The 16499-nt window shown below is 46.0% G+C and overlaps 1 protein-coding gene across 1 annotated transcript in view; it reads left to right on the top strand.

Moving 5' to 3' along the window:
- The window catches only part of TIMCC (TIM double twin CX3C motif chaperone), a 38190-nt gene that overhangs the window by 12712 nt on the left and 8979 nt on the right, over nt 1-16499 (top strand). Inside the window, exon 2 of the mRNA XM_086943474.1 lies at nt 8040-8180. Coding sequence (XP_086799600.1) covers nt 8040-8180 — 141 coding nt within the window. The remainder of the gene's footprint in view (nt 1-8039; nt 8181-16499) is intronic.

Genomic DNA, 16499 nt, shown 5'->3' with positions numbered 1-16499 from the left:
AAGTTTGCAAGGTTTGTCTTTGCTAGTTACACCTGCATGTACAATGTAGCACCTATTTGAAAAAGCAAAAACTATATCCTCCCTCTATCACAGCGTCGCACTAAATAAACCTCTTTTGTGCCACCAGCTGTTCTGTGAAGCACTGAGGGAGTGCAGAAAGGGAGAACAGGATCTACTGTTGTGCAGATTATCTACAGAATAAAAAACTCAAGGCACCCTGGTTGCCTTTTCTAATCCACTTAGTTTCTGGTTCATTGCAGGCAATTGCATGTACAGAACTCAGAGAATTGCAGATGTAGAGACGTGCTTTCATAAATGTTAGAATTATTTAATAACACAGATTCAGCTACGGTGTATTTTCTCTTGTCTGCTAGTTGCATGAACAATGCTTTCTGCATTTCCTATAAAGGTGAGTGTAAGAGAACCCCTTTCTAATTCATCTATAAGTTTTAAAGGTTGCATCCAGCGACGAAAGAAAATTAGTTCTCGTTTTCCAGTCCTGTGTTTCAAACAATCACCAGTAATAAGAATTCTAAAATGTTGCATTGTTTCGAGATTTCATCAAGGGTTTTGAGATGTATGTTGACATTAGCCCTTTTAAGTACGTTTTTAGGTCTTGCCTGGGCAGTGCTTGCGCTGTCTCTTAGAACCTTGCTGTATTCAGGATATTAGCATGATGCTCTGCCCACCTTTTTAATTGACTCCTGTCACTGTCCTTTGTAAATGGTGGCTTTTCATTGGTCAATAGGCTTAGTAGCCCCTCCTAAGTACAGCCTTTTCTCTTGTAACCTTCGATGAGGACACCCCTTGTTACATGTGTTGCTACTTAGTGCTTTTTAGGTTGGAGGCCTAAAAGGCTGCGCTTGCGCAGACTTAGGCTGGAGATTTAATGACTCTTAGAGTGCTGTAGGTCCCGCCTCCCTGCCCTCTCTCTCCTTCATTGGCTGGCTTCCTAAACGGAGGCCAGCCATTGGAGGATAGATGCATCACTTCAAACAAGCCCCGTCTTTTTCGGATTTGGGGGCGTGATTTTTTGCATTCTTTAGCCCTGTGACGTTGCCCGTCACTCAAGACAGCAAAACCACGCCCCCAAATCCTCAAAATCCGGAAGCTTGTGTCCGCCATTTTCTATCCTTCGCAGTGAAGGTAAGCCCGTGCTCTCCGTGTATTTTCGCTGTTTGTGTGTGTGTGTGTGCCTTCTTCCCCCTGTCTGTTTCCCGCCCCCCTCCCGTTTCCCGCCCCCCCCTCCTGCTCTCCGTGTATTTTCGCCGTTTGTGTGTGTTTGTGCCTTCTTCCCCCTGTCTGTTTCCCGCTCTCCGTGCATTTGAGCGCCTCGCTGCTCCTCCTTATTTGTAAGATTGCATCTTAATAATACGCAGACCTCCTGGATATCGGCAGGCAGTCCCAGTTTTGGGAGGAGTGATCCGGTGTCCAGACTCTTTTCCAATTTTTCAAGAAACGTCCCGGGTTTTAGGAATAAGATAAAGCCTTCCTATAAAGCAGAAATGGAAGTTTTCCTTTCAAGACGCCTCGAAAGATATTTAATTTATTATCTGCCTCTTTCAGGTGACACAGGAGGCGGTCATCTCATCTGCCTGCTCCCAGCAGAGGAAAGACGGAGTAGGGGAGAGGGTGGGGGTCTCGGGTTGGAGTTTCTAATATTTACACACGCGCGCTCGTATTTACATTTACATGGGTATGCAGAGCAAACTCCGTGACAGGCCCGACATAAAAGTAACATGAAATACTTTAGTCCTACCTTTATGTCTAACCTGTCCCGGTTTTTGCTTCTCAATATCTGGTCACCCTAGGTATGGGAGACTCGGGCGTCACAATTTGCAGGGGGGTTGGGGAGGGGCATCGTTTTGAGCTGTGCCTCCGAATCAGCAGAATTACATATCCACCGAATTCGCAGACTCTTTCGCTGCCAGACTCACTTAAACAAGTATTTTACAACACTCAATTACTGTCTGTCAAGCAGCCCATTAATAAAGCTCTCAGGAGAGACGGGGATAATGACGGTAAATATGTGCCACCAGGAGACTCCAGAGGGAGCGGGAGAGCGGTGGCTGAGCGGAGCAGTGATGAGGGTGAGTGCTGCAGTCTGTCCACTCACAGGGGGGTCGGAGGTGCTCTGCTCCAGAATGGCCAGAACGAAACGGGCCCGAGGCCCCCTGATCCCAGAGAAGACGCGGCCCGAAGATTACCTGCGGGTGGGAACTGACCCTCTCCACACGTGTCTGCATAGCTGCCCTGACCTTCCTACACATGGGTGCAATGCTACCCTGGTCTCCCTGCAGGTGGGAATAGACCTATTTTGGCCTTCATACGCCATGGTGCAGAGCTTCCCCCCATCGAAAAGTGCGGCACTGATGAGGACTGCTTAGTTAAATAAATGCAGTATTCGATCCCACGCTGCCGTCCCCGTCGCACTGTTTTTGTCGGCGTTTCACATCCGTTGTTTCTAATCCTTTGGAAGACATTTGAGAGTGTGCTGGGATCTACAGGTGGCCGACCCCGTGCCTGCCTGTGCAGACCTCCCTGCCATCTCTGCACGGATACAGGCTCTTTCTCTCCGTGTCCGCCGAGAAAACAATGCAGCATTGACTTGGTGACCACTCTTCACAATGGCCCCGATGGCTCTTAAGAGCAGCGGTAGAGTGACCACCCAGGTGCGGCTCTTGTGTTTGCCAAGCAGAGGAATGCCTGAGAAGGCCGCAGTTCTCTTAGCCACATAATTAAAGTTAATTAGTGACTTTTTCTCTTGGATTCCCACAGTTTGGTGCCGGTGTACAGGGCAACACGTGTGTATGTGATGGACGACTGTGACCTGCACAGATGTTCACTCGAGGGCAGTTCAGGCAAGGATGATATTTTGTTGCATGTGTGCCTCACTATAAAAGGAGTCGGCTGGAAGCATGATAAAAACCAAATCCCTCCGCGAAAAATAATGTCTCTGCTGTATTTCAAATAAACGTGAAAAACCAAGGGACATACTTGTAGAGAACGTCTGTGCCAAAGTGCGTGCCTGCAGGATACCAACGTCTCCCTCAAATGTTATTTGAATACTTTGGAAAAACATAACTTTTTGTACTGTGCTTTTGTAGTCTCACAATAAATATGTTTCAGATACTGTTTCGTAAGCGTACTATCCGAAAATGGTGTCTCTTTGAAGAATAATGTCCATTACTTTTTCTAGCTCTGGATTGTGTGCCTTTTGTATGAGCCGAACTTGTGTTTTATTAGCCACTGGTGTAGTATTTCTTTCAAGCTTTCCTTAGTCCTTGGCTTGTCAGTTTCCATTTTAAGAGGTGCCCAAACACAGCACAACCAACCTCTTGCGCTATTTGCTCCAGCGCATTCGTGTTGCTGCTGGAGCTTTGATGCAACTTTAACCAAATTGAAAAGTTGCTAAACACCATAATTCCCATTGTTTATTTGTAAACAGAAGCATGTCTGTCTGTCTGTCTATTCAGAACACGTGAGTCCTACATTAGTCAAGGAAGCAGAAAGCAACAATAATTGTATATTAGCCACAATACGGACTCAAGAGACCCACTGCTCCAGCCCCACATCTGGGAGAAGGCCACTTTTCCTGCATGAGACTGATGAATGTACCAAAAGTGGTACAGAGATTATTGTGAGGGAGAGGGTGGCAGGGAATTAGCTATGATTTATACACTAGGTACTGTTCCTCCGGGGCCTTGGTGTGTGAGGGGCACCACAGTTATGGGTTCTACCCAACTGGGTTTGCTCTTGCTCTGCACTCTTGCCTAACACCTGGATAAGGTGTTAGGCAAGAGTGCAGGTGTTCTTTAAATCCGTACCCATTGTTCAAGGTATTCTGCACTTTTAGTGGCTGAACAGAGTAAATAGATTATCCTTTTTGTATTGCCATGACAACGTCAATAGACGGGTACTCGCTGAATGGCGACAGGAACCCTCCAAATGATATTTGCTTTAATTAGTAAAATCTGCAAACTAAACTTGTGTTTGGTTAAATTGGAGTCAGATCTGTGGTTTTCAAGAACACGGTCCTAGGGTCTCTATGAACTCAGGAAAGACAGGACACAAAATACAATGATGGGTGATCCAACCCTTAAAGATAACTCACCCATGAAACCGAGGACTATTTAGAGGCCGATGCCACTGACGCGCAGCGGATGCCTGTAAGTCTTGCTCTAGGTAGCTCCACTTACGCGCTTGCATGCTCCAAACCTGGTCCACCACAGCTGTTGCTGTTTGTGTGGAGGGTGGACCTGCATAGCGCAACACACCCCCTGCTTCATCACACGCATGGCGGCAGGCGGGGACTATTTAGAGGCCGATGCCACGGACGAGCAGCTGACGCGCCGCTGGCGCGCCTAAGTCAAGCCCGTCTGTGCCTGGCCCAGGCCTAGGGCCAGAATCCCTGGTCCTCTCCCCATTTGCCATCAGCACAACTCTAAAGAGGATCTGCTTAACCTTAACCGAAAGGGAGCTGACCCTCATTGTGTCCGTTAAGCGGCTTTTGGAAATAGCCTAGCCTGCCCATGCGGTTTTAAAATGCCATTTGCACAGGATTCCAGGGCACCTTACCACATACAAGAAGTCAGGAATATAGAATCTCAGCTTAAAGATAGAAATCAGGAGGCTATGACCCCAGGCTCAAATAGAGCTTCTAGACTTCAATACTCCTCAAGCCAATTAAGGGCTTATTGCAATCATTTGCTCCCAAGTGGGTGCACTAAACATCCAACCTGAAAATGCAATCGCCCTTTGGCATAAGTCATATGCTGTGCTTCTATAAGAAAATTAACGCTAACAAACGTGTACCAAGCCACTGTTTACTCTTGGGTATTTTGTGCCCTCTCTATATGGTAGTATTCTTGTATCCTGAGTCAGTTGCCAGCGCTAATAATCCTGGCATTTGTGGGCTGTGCTCTAGAATGGTTGCACAGCAGACGCCACCCTCCCAATAGTACACTTCCATGCTATGTCTCTTTATGAAGGAAGGCACTTCACATGCTGACAGGTCCTGCATCAGGCCCACAGTGTTGGTAGTGCAAGTCTGAGCACACTGCTTTCAGCGTAAGAAGGAAGAGATGTTAGAATTGACATAAGAGAAGCTAGTGAAAACTATTTTCTTTTTAGAAGGTGACTGGCAGAAAAAAAAATATGGCTATACCACGCCCATAAATAACACCGATAAGAGGCCGCTGTTCTATGTGTGTTTTTTTCTGTTCATGTTTTGCCTTTTGTGGCATTGTTTGAATTGTTGGCTTGATAGCACTTACCACTTAATATTTTATGCCATTTTAAAAGGGTTTTGGTTTTTCGATTTCCAAGAATTGCTCGCCAGCCTGCGTCCAGGAGGGTTGTGCATAATTTATAATGTCTGTGTTCCTGTTATATCTGAGGTAGTGGTGGATGTTACAGCTAGAATAAGGCATCTCCATGGCAATAAAGCCCTCGAAGGGAGGAGGAGAGAGGGCTCTCAAATTCACTACAACACTCTCTCACTACCTCACACTCTCTCTATATACTACCTCACTCTATTTCTATCTCACTATCTCTCTCACTATATCACGACACACTCTCTCTAAAGTTCACTACATCACTCTCTCACTACCCCTCAACTTCACTCTCTCTCTAACTCACTACTTCACTCTCTCTATCTCACTACTGCACTCTCTCTCTCTCAAATACACTAACTCACTTTCACTCTCTCATACACTACCTCACTCTCTGTCTAGCTCACTACTTCACAACATCGCTCTGTTTCTATCTCAATACAACACAACAACTCTCACCCTCACCTCATTCTTTCACTACCTTACTCTCTCTCTCTCACTACCTCACTCTATATCTACTTCACTCTCCCACAAAACAAAAATAACTACATCACTACTTGAATTATATCTATAAAACTATCTCTCTCTCACTAACTCTCTCCATAACATCACTCTATTTCGATATCACTCTCACTACCTAACTATAACACAAGTCACTCACTCAAAAAATAACTACAACACTCTCTTGCTGACTCACTCTCTAGCTCACTAGCTCACAAGTTCACTCTCTCCAACTCACTACGTCACTCTCTATCTCACTAAGTCACTTTCACTCTCTCTTACACTACCTCAATCCTTCTCTATCTCACTACGTCACAACATCACTCATTGTTTCTATCTCCCTACCACCAAAAATCACTCCATCACTAACTCACTCTTTCACTACCTCACTCTCTCTTTTTCTATCTCACTAAGTCACTTTCACTCTTTCACTACCTCACTCTATCTCACTACCTCACAAACTCACTGTTTCTATCTCACTACCTCAGAACATCCCTCTACCTCACTCTTTCACTACCTCACTCTCTATCTACCCATCTCTCACTACATAATTCTCTACCTCACTATTCCACTATATCTCACTATCTCACAACTTCTCTCTCTCAAAACATCACTACCTCGCTCTCTCACTACCTCACTCTCTAGCTCACAACCTCACAACGTCACTTTCTTTCTCTAACTCACTACCTCAATCACTCTATCTCACTACCTCACTCTTTCTATCTCACTAACTCACTTTCACTCTCTTTCACTACCTCTTTCTCTATCTCACTACATCACAACATCACTCTATGCTTAACTCACTACCTAACAACATCCCTCTACCTCACTCTTTACTACCTCACTCTCTATCTACCTCACTCTCTCTCACTACCTCACTCTCTCTATTTCAATACCTCACTCGCTCTCTGCTAATGCAATAGGTATCACATATGCAAAATACAAAGCTAATGCCAATACAAATGACAAGGCGATTTATTTAGGGATACAAAAAAGATAAAAAAAATAATGAGCAATTCCAATAGCTCTACCTATAATATTGCCGAGACCATTGCATTGTAAATGCTTGTTAAATATTGTCTTGAGCACATTTTTCTTAAATGCCTTTCTCTCTGAAATAACAGCTCTCCTGCAGCGCTCTTAAAAAATGAAAATGGAAGCAGCACGGCACGCCTCAACATTAATAATGGCGGCCGCGCTATTCTTCTTTTTATTTTTGTGTGTTAGTTGCGTTTGCGAAGTGGCTGCAAGCCTTTTTTTCATGTTTATTAACTTTTCATACAATGATGGCACCCACACTTTAGCTTTAAATTACTTAAGCTAAAGCACGGGTGCAGCGATTGCTTCAAATGTAAAGAAATAGAAAACAAATGTGTACGAGTGCCGCTATTGTATCAAAGGTAAAGAAATAGAAAAGGAAGCGTGCAGCTGCCATATTTATATCTGTTTACTTTTGTTACAATCGTGGCACTTGTGCTTTAGCTTTCAACATCTTAAGCTAATACACGGGTGCCTCGCTTACTTCAAAAGAATAGAAATAGATATTTTTTTTCTATTTCTTTACTTTTGAAGCAATCGTGGCACCCGCGCTTTAGCTTACGATGTTTAAGGCTAGATCGTGAGTGCCGCGATCCATTTGGACTGCAATAGGTCTTACATTACTGAAAGTTTGAGCTATTGGCGTTGCATTATTATTAGCAAATGCTTGTTAGTAGATGTTGATAAGGAAGTAATTTCTGTTGTATAAATCACCTCAATCTGGATTTAACTAAATTCATCCTATTTACTGTGATGCATTGTTGTCCTGTGTACTCTTTGTATTCCCCTCCCTTCCACCACAATTGGTTGTGTAGTTTATTTGACTGCCACTGCCTTTAGGTGAAAAAAGGCAAAACGTCAGTCATTGCTTCCCTTGTGGTCAGTTAATTGACCCTGAGGTCATCATCTTCTGCTCAATTAATAAACTCTGCTTGCTGACATTTAGGAATATTTACCTTTCATTTTATTATTGTCCTTCTCTATAAATCTGTAAAGCCATACTTGCCCATCCAGTGGAAAACTGAACATACCCACAACTTGTGATGGCAAGTCTAAACTTAAGGAGCCCTCTTTGTATTAAAATGTCACTTTACTCTGAGAGTCCTGTTTTGTGAGTTTGTCAAATTTCAATTAATGAGAATTACATTATTTAATTGTTTATCACAGGGGAAGATGTTCCGTTGCAGCGCTGAATGCTGTGAGATTCAAGGGGCATCTATGCAGCAGGTTCATCAGTGTATTGAACGATGTCATACACCAATGGGCTATGCACAATCTACAGTCACCGGCGAATTGGAAAGATTTCAGGTGTGTTTTAAAAAAGTGTTCACCGAGATGGTACTGGATAAGTATAACGACCCAGAGAATTGCTTCTTCACCAATAGGTTGCTTGTTTTTGGCACTCAGCAATTATAGCATGCTCACAGAACTGACACTCTGCTCACTGCCCTCCACCAATTCCATTCTGACTCTGGGATGTATAACAGGGGTTATAGGGCACTACTTAGTGCCAGACCTGGTAGAGGATTTGTAGCAGAAAAGCGTGCCAGAGACCTACAGCTGGAGCTATGAATTACTTGGAGCCAGACAGCAGAGAGAGCTGAGACATCCAGAGTTGCAGGCAATGGTAGGGCATTTTGGCGGGGCAGAATTTCTGACACCAGCAGTAGGACTCCGCATGACTGGGAGAAGACCTTTGGTGCCAGACACTGGCAGGTAAAGTAGGTTGGGCGACAGTGACAAACACCAGCAGATAAAATAAATCCACAGGGGTGACTTAGAAGGGCATTGCGTCAAACACAGATTTGCTTTTCTGCCATAGTTTAAACTTACCTTGCCCCTTGCTTACCTTGTGTCACTATTGCTGTTCTCACATGTAGTCCACCATTCTGTCGCACTTCTTTTTTGCCCATAGAGTAAGACTCGTGGAGGGGGCGGGGGGGGGGGGGGGAGAGGGGAAGAGGATGTGGTGTAGCGTGGCACAATCGCAGCAGCGTCCAGATAGAATCAGGTATGAAGTACATAGTGTAACTGTAATTTTGAGTTTGCTGTAATGTTGCCATCTGAGAGGAATGCTACAATAACATCCGTAAACCAACTTCCAAAACTTCACCACTAGTAGTCTGTCACTAGATTTATTTATCAGGAAATGGCCAGTTCCTGCAAATGCTTTCTTTTTTTTTTTTATTACCGGGAAAAGTCTGTTTTTAAATTCTCAGGATTCTCTTCATTAGTTATCGTATATGCTGAGAGAGTTTGGTTTGAACAAGATCACACAATCTCACTGCGTGGAAATGCTGGAATTAGAGCTCTAGTCTGTTGATTTCACTGTTTGCAATTTATCTACACATACCAGGTCTCTATGATACGGTGCTTTTAGGTATATGACTAAAATTATCAAAATAATTTACAAAATTATTTACAAACGCATTATAATAAAAACTCCTTGTGAGAAAATGCCTTTTTTTTTTTGCATGGTCATCCCCATTTTCTTGCTAATTGCGTTGCTGGTTTTCAGGCTTTGCGCACAGGGGGCACTGTAGTGCAGTGCCCAATGTATGTGCTGTGACCCCTAAAACATGTAGAAATTGGTTAATCCCTGATTGGTGTATTAAACTTTCCTATACGACTATATTATATGGTGTAGCTACTGAACCAGTGCCAGGGAAATTTAAATATTACCCGTGAACTGCAGCAATTATTGGCCTTCCACTAATGTGACAAGGAAGACATGGCTTTAGACCTAACATAACATGTGTATTTGTAAAGCGCACGTTCACCACTACGGGTATCTTGGCGCTGAATAACAGATGTTTGTTGTTACCCAACTCAATGGTACTCATGTTATCGACCTCAGATGGATGAAAGGCTGAGTGGACCCGCCGGGATTTGAACCTGTGACCATGAGGTCGAACACATGCCCCTGCAGTAGACGCATTAGTCCACTGAGCCACCAGACCCGGCTAACCATGATATACTGACTTCTGTAGTTTAAAACTGCAGTGCAACCTGTTAAAATTACCATTTCTGATAGGTAAAAAACTCCCCTTTAAATATTAGCAAGTCACTCCTATGTAGGCCTCGCAGACTATTAGATGAGGTGCATGGTATTTAAAAGTGGAACATGTAGGAAATTAATGTTCCCACTACAGTGACAATGCCCTAAAAGCTTCGTTCCCAGTGGCAGGTCTAACTGTTCTATATAAAAACTCAGAGTACAGATTAAAAAACGAATACTGCTAACTGTGGGAAAATGACCTGTTGAAAAATAAACCACTCTTTTTAATAGTTATTAAAAAAAAATCCAATGATAAAGTCAGATTTATATTAAATTTTTAACAAATATTATGAAAAAGTAACTCATAGAAATCTTCCTGGGGATGCTGGAGAGATGCCACCTTCTGCTTTTGCCTGGGCGTGCAACTGGGTAGCGGAAGCTGAGGCCTCCCACATTGCCGAAACAGCCCAAATACTACCAAATCTTCCAGGAGGCCCCCTGCACCTTAATACCAACGCTTCTTGCCTGCCTCTGTCAACTATTGCCCTCAGAGTTATGGACTAAATCTAAACTTCTAGGATTCCCTCAATGATTCATTGAAGAACAGTGCACACACAAAATCACTGATTAATGGTGGCTGGGGGTGTTGCTATTCCAATGGCTCAGCCTTCCGTAGCTGGTCTTATACCAACAGATCTGCTGGCCTTGCCGCACTTCACCGGCGCAGCTCCCCGGTATTGGCTCTGCACCCAGCAGTCATCCTGGCTTGGGCTCAGCAGCTGGGAGAAAGCCCTATCCTTTCAGGCTGGAGACTGGTGTGGGGAGAGGAGCTGGTGCTTCTGATGTCTCTCACATACCAATGAGCTGCTCTCCTGCTAACCTGCTGGCCGCCCGATGCAGCCTAACATGTCCGTATTGCTGCTGACCCCTTAACCCCTGCTCTATCATACTCCCGATGGGACCGTATAATTCGGGATACCTCTCATTGCAGTTCAACTCCCTCACGGTCTCACTCCACCGCACTGGAGTTAAAGAAACAAGCTGAGACTAATGATTAATACTTCTGGGAAGAGAAAATAGAAAAAAATCTGGGGGAAATGAGCCCTGGAAATCACTGTTGTCACAGACTAGCTGTTCTTTACTACTGATAAAGGTGCCCTTCCTCTTCTATCTGTGCTCTCCACACCCTACATTTATAGATGCAACTTCTGAGCATCACATCAAGGTTAGGAGCCCACTGCTGTGTCCTTGTCCTACCGCAGTACTGACATGGAAATATACGCCCCCAACTCATAATGCAATAAATTTCCACAAAAACTCTTCAAACATGCTGCCAAGACCTTCAAATACGAAATCCTCAAAGAACATCCAGAGACTGTAAAAACAGACATCTTCTGCAGTCCAACAACTGGAGACCTTAAAACTGGACCCATCTCCTACACCAAGAAACCCACCACATGGAAAGAGAACTTCCTGCAACACCTTCACGTAACTAATGCTACCAACGTCCCTTATGGATCTAAGCTAACGATATCCCCCTCTCAGAACTTTAACAGGGGGCTTTCTATTACCGTTTACAGAAATGGGAACATGCTAATCCAAGCCTCTGAACAGAACCTAATTATGATCGCCACTTCCTTTCTTTATCCGCCACCATGTCATACACGCCTACCTCCACCCTCTCCCACAGAACTAACCATGCACACCCTCCTATGCTAGCGGAACCTTCTACTCCCATTCCCCCACGCATTGTCTCCACCACCACCCTAAAGCCTATTCCATGCCCAGACATCTTGAAGCTTCTGTTTCACTTCCAGAGTTACTGTCCCCTTCTCCAGGGCACACCTCTACTGCCCAGCTTGATTTATATATCACACCTGAATCCCCTCAGTCCTCCAACCACATCAGGCTGGATACTACCTTAACTTCCACCCCAGACTCGAATGAGCTCCATCATACTCCACTCCCTACCACGGACCCAACTGCCTCTTAACTGATCACTTAAATTGCCCGCCTGGAACTCAAAATCAACACTATACTGGATGAAATAGCATCACTGCGCAAGGACGCAAATATTAGTCACATCCTACCTCAACCTCCTACCTCAACCTCCTACCTCTACGGCAAACACCAATCCTGCCACAAACATCCACTCTCATCTCCCTATCCTACACCCCTAGACAAACTATCCCCTACACCAGGGTTCTTCAAACTATGGGGCGCCCCCCCCTGGGGGGGGCGCGGCACCATCCAAGGGGGGGCGCGCGCTCCACTTCGATCTTCCCTTTGTGCCCGTTCCTTTGTCTGGGTAATTCTCCCAGGAGGGGGTTAATTCACAGAGTTGTCAGCTTCAGCTGCAGTGCAGGCAAGGAGTTTCCTCTGCTAAAAACAAAAGCACACAAACAGACACGCTTTCAGCTGTAGTAGAGGAGACCCTTTGCCTTCCACTGCAGCTGAAGCTGTCGTGAATTGGCCCCCTCCTGGGAGAGTTAGCTCTTCCCAGAAGGGAGTGAAGGTTTCCGAAGAGGGTTTGAGGCACGGACGGGGTGGGCTCTGGCCCAGGGCCCCAGCCTTTCAAGGGGGGTGGGAGTCAGGGGGAGGGGGGGGGGGGAGAGTCCTTCAGTTATTTTGGGAAGGGAGGGAGAGGTTGCAATCCGGGTTTGGCCCCATGAAGCACCCCACAGTTTGAAGAACCCTGGTCTAGGGGCAGGGGAGCACAAGCTTTTCAACACAGAATCCCGCCCCTTGTATTTTGTTGATTGTCTGTGCCCGGGCGAAGCTGAGATGTATAGTTCTCAATGTCCAGGGTTTAAGATTTCTCGAGCTGCTCACCAAAAGAGCCAAACACAGGCAGAGCAGAGGTCAAGTGAGCATCAAGCACTTCTTGCAACTTCCAGAAGAGCCACGTAGAAATAGATTGGAGGCTGGTGTCGTTTTAAAGTGGTGGGGCGTAAAAGTTGAGGCTGAGTTTTTATGTAGGGAGGAAACGAAGTGACCAATCCCGACTAACATAAGAAGGGTTCAGGGGTTTTCTCACACAGAGAACATTTTGAAAAAAGTGGTGAAAATGATGCATTTTATATAAAGAATTTCATGGAAAAGCTAGAAGGTTTATGAAGCAATATTTAAGCGTCCGCTCTGGTCTGCGGTCATCAACTCATGAGGATCTTTGTGTGGGGCACCGAAGTGTCTGTGTTCAGGAATGTTGGTCTGCAGATTCGAATTTGAATCATCAAATGTGTGAGGGATGTCGGGTGGAGCCGGCCACCAGACGTCCGTTATGTTGCCATGTGGGTGAATAGATGTATGGGTGGAGTGATGGGTGGAATGGTGGATGTGTGGGTGACATGGTGGATGTATGGGTGGGGGGGGTGGATGGATGAGTGAGGGGATGGATGGATGAGTGAAGAGGTGGATGTATGATGGGAGAGAGGATGGATGCATGAGTGGAGGGAGGATGGATGCATGAGTGGAGGGATGGCTGGATGGGAGTGTATGGATGTGTGTATGGTTGGAAGGGTAGATGGATGGGTGGAGGGATGGATGGATCAGTGAAATGGTGGATGGATCGATGGGGGGTGGATGGTGGACGAGTCGGTCGGTCGGTGGGTGGGTGGATGGATGAGAAAGGTGATGGATGGATGGATGAGTAAAGGGGTGGATGTGGGGATGGATTGGTGATTGAGGAGGATGGATGGACGGGGGGATGAATGGAGGAGTGAAGGGGTGGGTTAGAGGTCAATGGATGGATTCATGAGTGGATGGATGAGTGGGTGGGTGGATGGGTGAAGGGTGGATGGAGGGATGGGTGGCTGGGTGAGGGGGGAATGGAGAGAGAGAGAGGGAGGGAGGATGGATGGATGGATGGATCAGTGAGGACATGGATGAATGATTGGCAGAGTGGATGGGCAGGTGTGTGCATGGATGGGTGAGGAGAGGAGCATGGAGATGGATGGGTCAGAGTGCATACATGAGTGGGGGGAGGGTGGAGAGCGGAAGGGATGGATGGATGGATGGGTGGGTGGATGGATGAGTGGGGGGTTGAGTGGGTGGACGGATGAGTGACTGGGTGGATGGATGAGTGGGTGGGGGGATGGGTGAGAGGGTGGGTGGTTGGATGGATGAGTGAGTGAGTGGAGGAATGGATGGATGGAAGAGTGGATGGATGAATGAAGGAGTGGATGGATGAGTGGGAGGATAGCTTGGGTGAAGGGGTGAGTGGTTGGATAGATGAGTGGGTGGAAGAGTGGATGGATTGGTGAGGGGATGGATTGGGTGAATGGATGGATGATGGATGGATGGGTGAGGGGGTGGATGGAGGGATGGATGGGTGAGATGATGGATGGAGGGATGGATGGTGGATGGGTTTACAAGTGGTTGAAGGGGTTTGGATGAGGTTGGGGCACAGATGGAGGGACGGAATGAATGGTGGGGGAGTTGGTGGATGACAAGGTGTACATGATGGATGGGGAGGGTTGTGATGACTTCCTTTGCCTTGGAGGATTGTGTTTTGAGCTGTGTGGTACGCCTCTGTCGTTTCGCCACACCCACTCACAGGCCTGCAGTTTGCTAGGCACTCTTGTTGTGTTGAGCATTGTTTGCCAGATATGGCCCGTGGTGTGCACGTTGAAGTCGATCATGTGGTGTGCCGGATTTCCGAGGTTTCGGTCGGGTGGTGGGGGGGCCCAACATCTGGGGGAATTCAGCTGGGGAGCTCAACCTGGAAAAGTTTGAATACCTCTGCCCTACACATCACCACCTTAAACCTGGACACACCACAACTGGAATGTCGCAGAGGAAATTGAAATGCTGAGCAACACATATTAAAATGCTCATAGCCAACCTTGCCACCACAAGATCGTGGACATCCTTGGCATCTGTAGGACAATGTGCATAACCCGCCCTCCCCGACCGCCTACCCAACTAACCTCCATCTAACCCAGCCTGGTTCAAGATCATCACCCTTGCTTTGCTGCATGCTACTAAATTGTCAAACAGCAGCCAGGCATGCCACTGACAAAGTTGGAACCATTCTACGACACAAAATTTACATTTGCTTTCTAACCGAAACCTGGCTGAATGACCACTGATCCCCTTTTATTGATCTCACCCCACCGGGTTTCTCAATCATTCGTTGTGACTGCAAGGATCACATTGGTGGTGGATTAACGATCATACACAAAAAAGAGCTGTGCTCAACTCCCTTCAACAATACCAAATACCCTACCTGTGAATATTTATGGGCTCAGCTCACCTCTAAAGGCCCCAATCACATCAAAGTTTATTTCATCTATCACCCTACAGTTGAAAAACCACAATTATTGGAAGACTTAACAGATCTAAAACACCTTATCCCTCCTCTATTCTACACACTGACTGGACTTATAACCACCTAATTATTTTTGATCTCAATGCGATCCAACCTAAGGTTCACCCCAAACCATCCGTCCCAAGCACTGGGCGAGGAACATACATTCAATCACCCATGCAGAGTTAAAAGCATTAGTCAGTTCCCAAATTCTTCTCACACCCGACCTCCCCTCTGCCGATTACCTCACCGCCCTCTGCAACACAAATATAGCAGAACTCTTTGACACAGTAGCCTCTCTGAAAGTCAAAAAAACAAGAAGTGTCCCTTCCAGATCCTTGTTCAATGAAGACCTTAACAAAGAGAGGCGACTGCTACGATTGGCTGAAAGAAACTGGAGACAACAACCCACATGTAGGAAGCTGGCTCGGCATATGATATACCACTAGGTCGTTATAATGTGCACAGTCCAGATATTCCCCCAGAAAGGTCAATAAATTGTAAATTGATACTTGTATAGCGCACTACTCACCCGCAAGGGTCTCAAGGCGCTTGTACGAATACCGCTGTGGAACCCATCCTGGCTTTTCCTGTGAGGCGTCCACTCCTGTGCACCCCCAAGGTGGAGGCCAGGCATCCTTAGCGTTGAGGGGGCCGTTGTGGAGATTAAGCAAGCTATTGCCCAGAGTTGCAGAGTGTGACTCCGTGATTGGAATAGGCACCGAGGCGAGAATTATCAGGTACGTGGAATTTTGAGCCCAAGACCCGCCGAGCTGGGGAATTGATGCAAACCCAAAGTGTCCTATTTGTGGTATTGTGGACAAGCATCCTATGGCCTCAGAAGAGTTGAAGCCATTTATGGCACACACATTGACCAATAAGGGAAACACTAACCAAAAAGGAGATCCACACCAACTTTATAAAAATAAGCTTTTGTTTGAGTTTTATATTAATACCAAGATCTTCTCAAAAAGGTAAGATTGTTATTCAGGAAAAATACTTTAGTCTTTGAGAAGTGCAACTGTAGAGGAAAACAACAATGCGGTTTCACTGATAAGTACCCAACCTACAGTTCCAGCCTTCACGGTTTAAGGTCAGCAGAGGGCAAGGGTCAGGTAAGCACAAAGTCTACACCAGCAGCCGCGCCGAGGTGGATGGGTGCAGAGGTCCAATTCGAAGAAAGGCCCAATGCGTTTCAAGAGAGACCGAGGGCATTCTTCTTTCTTTTTAAGTCTGCAGAAACTAGTTTCAGAGTCTAAGGGATCCCCCCCTAAATACTAGATTTAGTGGCAAATTGGTCCCTTACCTGGGGTGATTACAC

This window comes from Lissotriton vulgaris, chromosome 11 (assembly GCF_964263255.1).
Source record: "Lissotriton vulgaris chromosome 11, aLisVul1.2, whole genome shotgun sequence".
Taxonomy (NCBI): Eukaryota; Metazoa; Chordata; class Amphibia; order Caudata; family Salamandridae; genus Lissotriton; species Lissotriton vulgaris.
The sequence above is the reverse complement of the archived record's forward strand: the minus strand, read 5'-3'. Positions and strand labels throughout refer to the sequence as shown.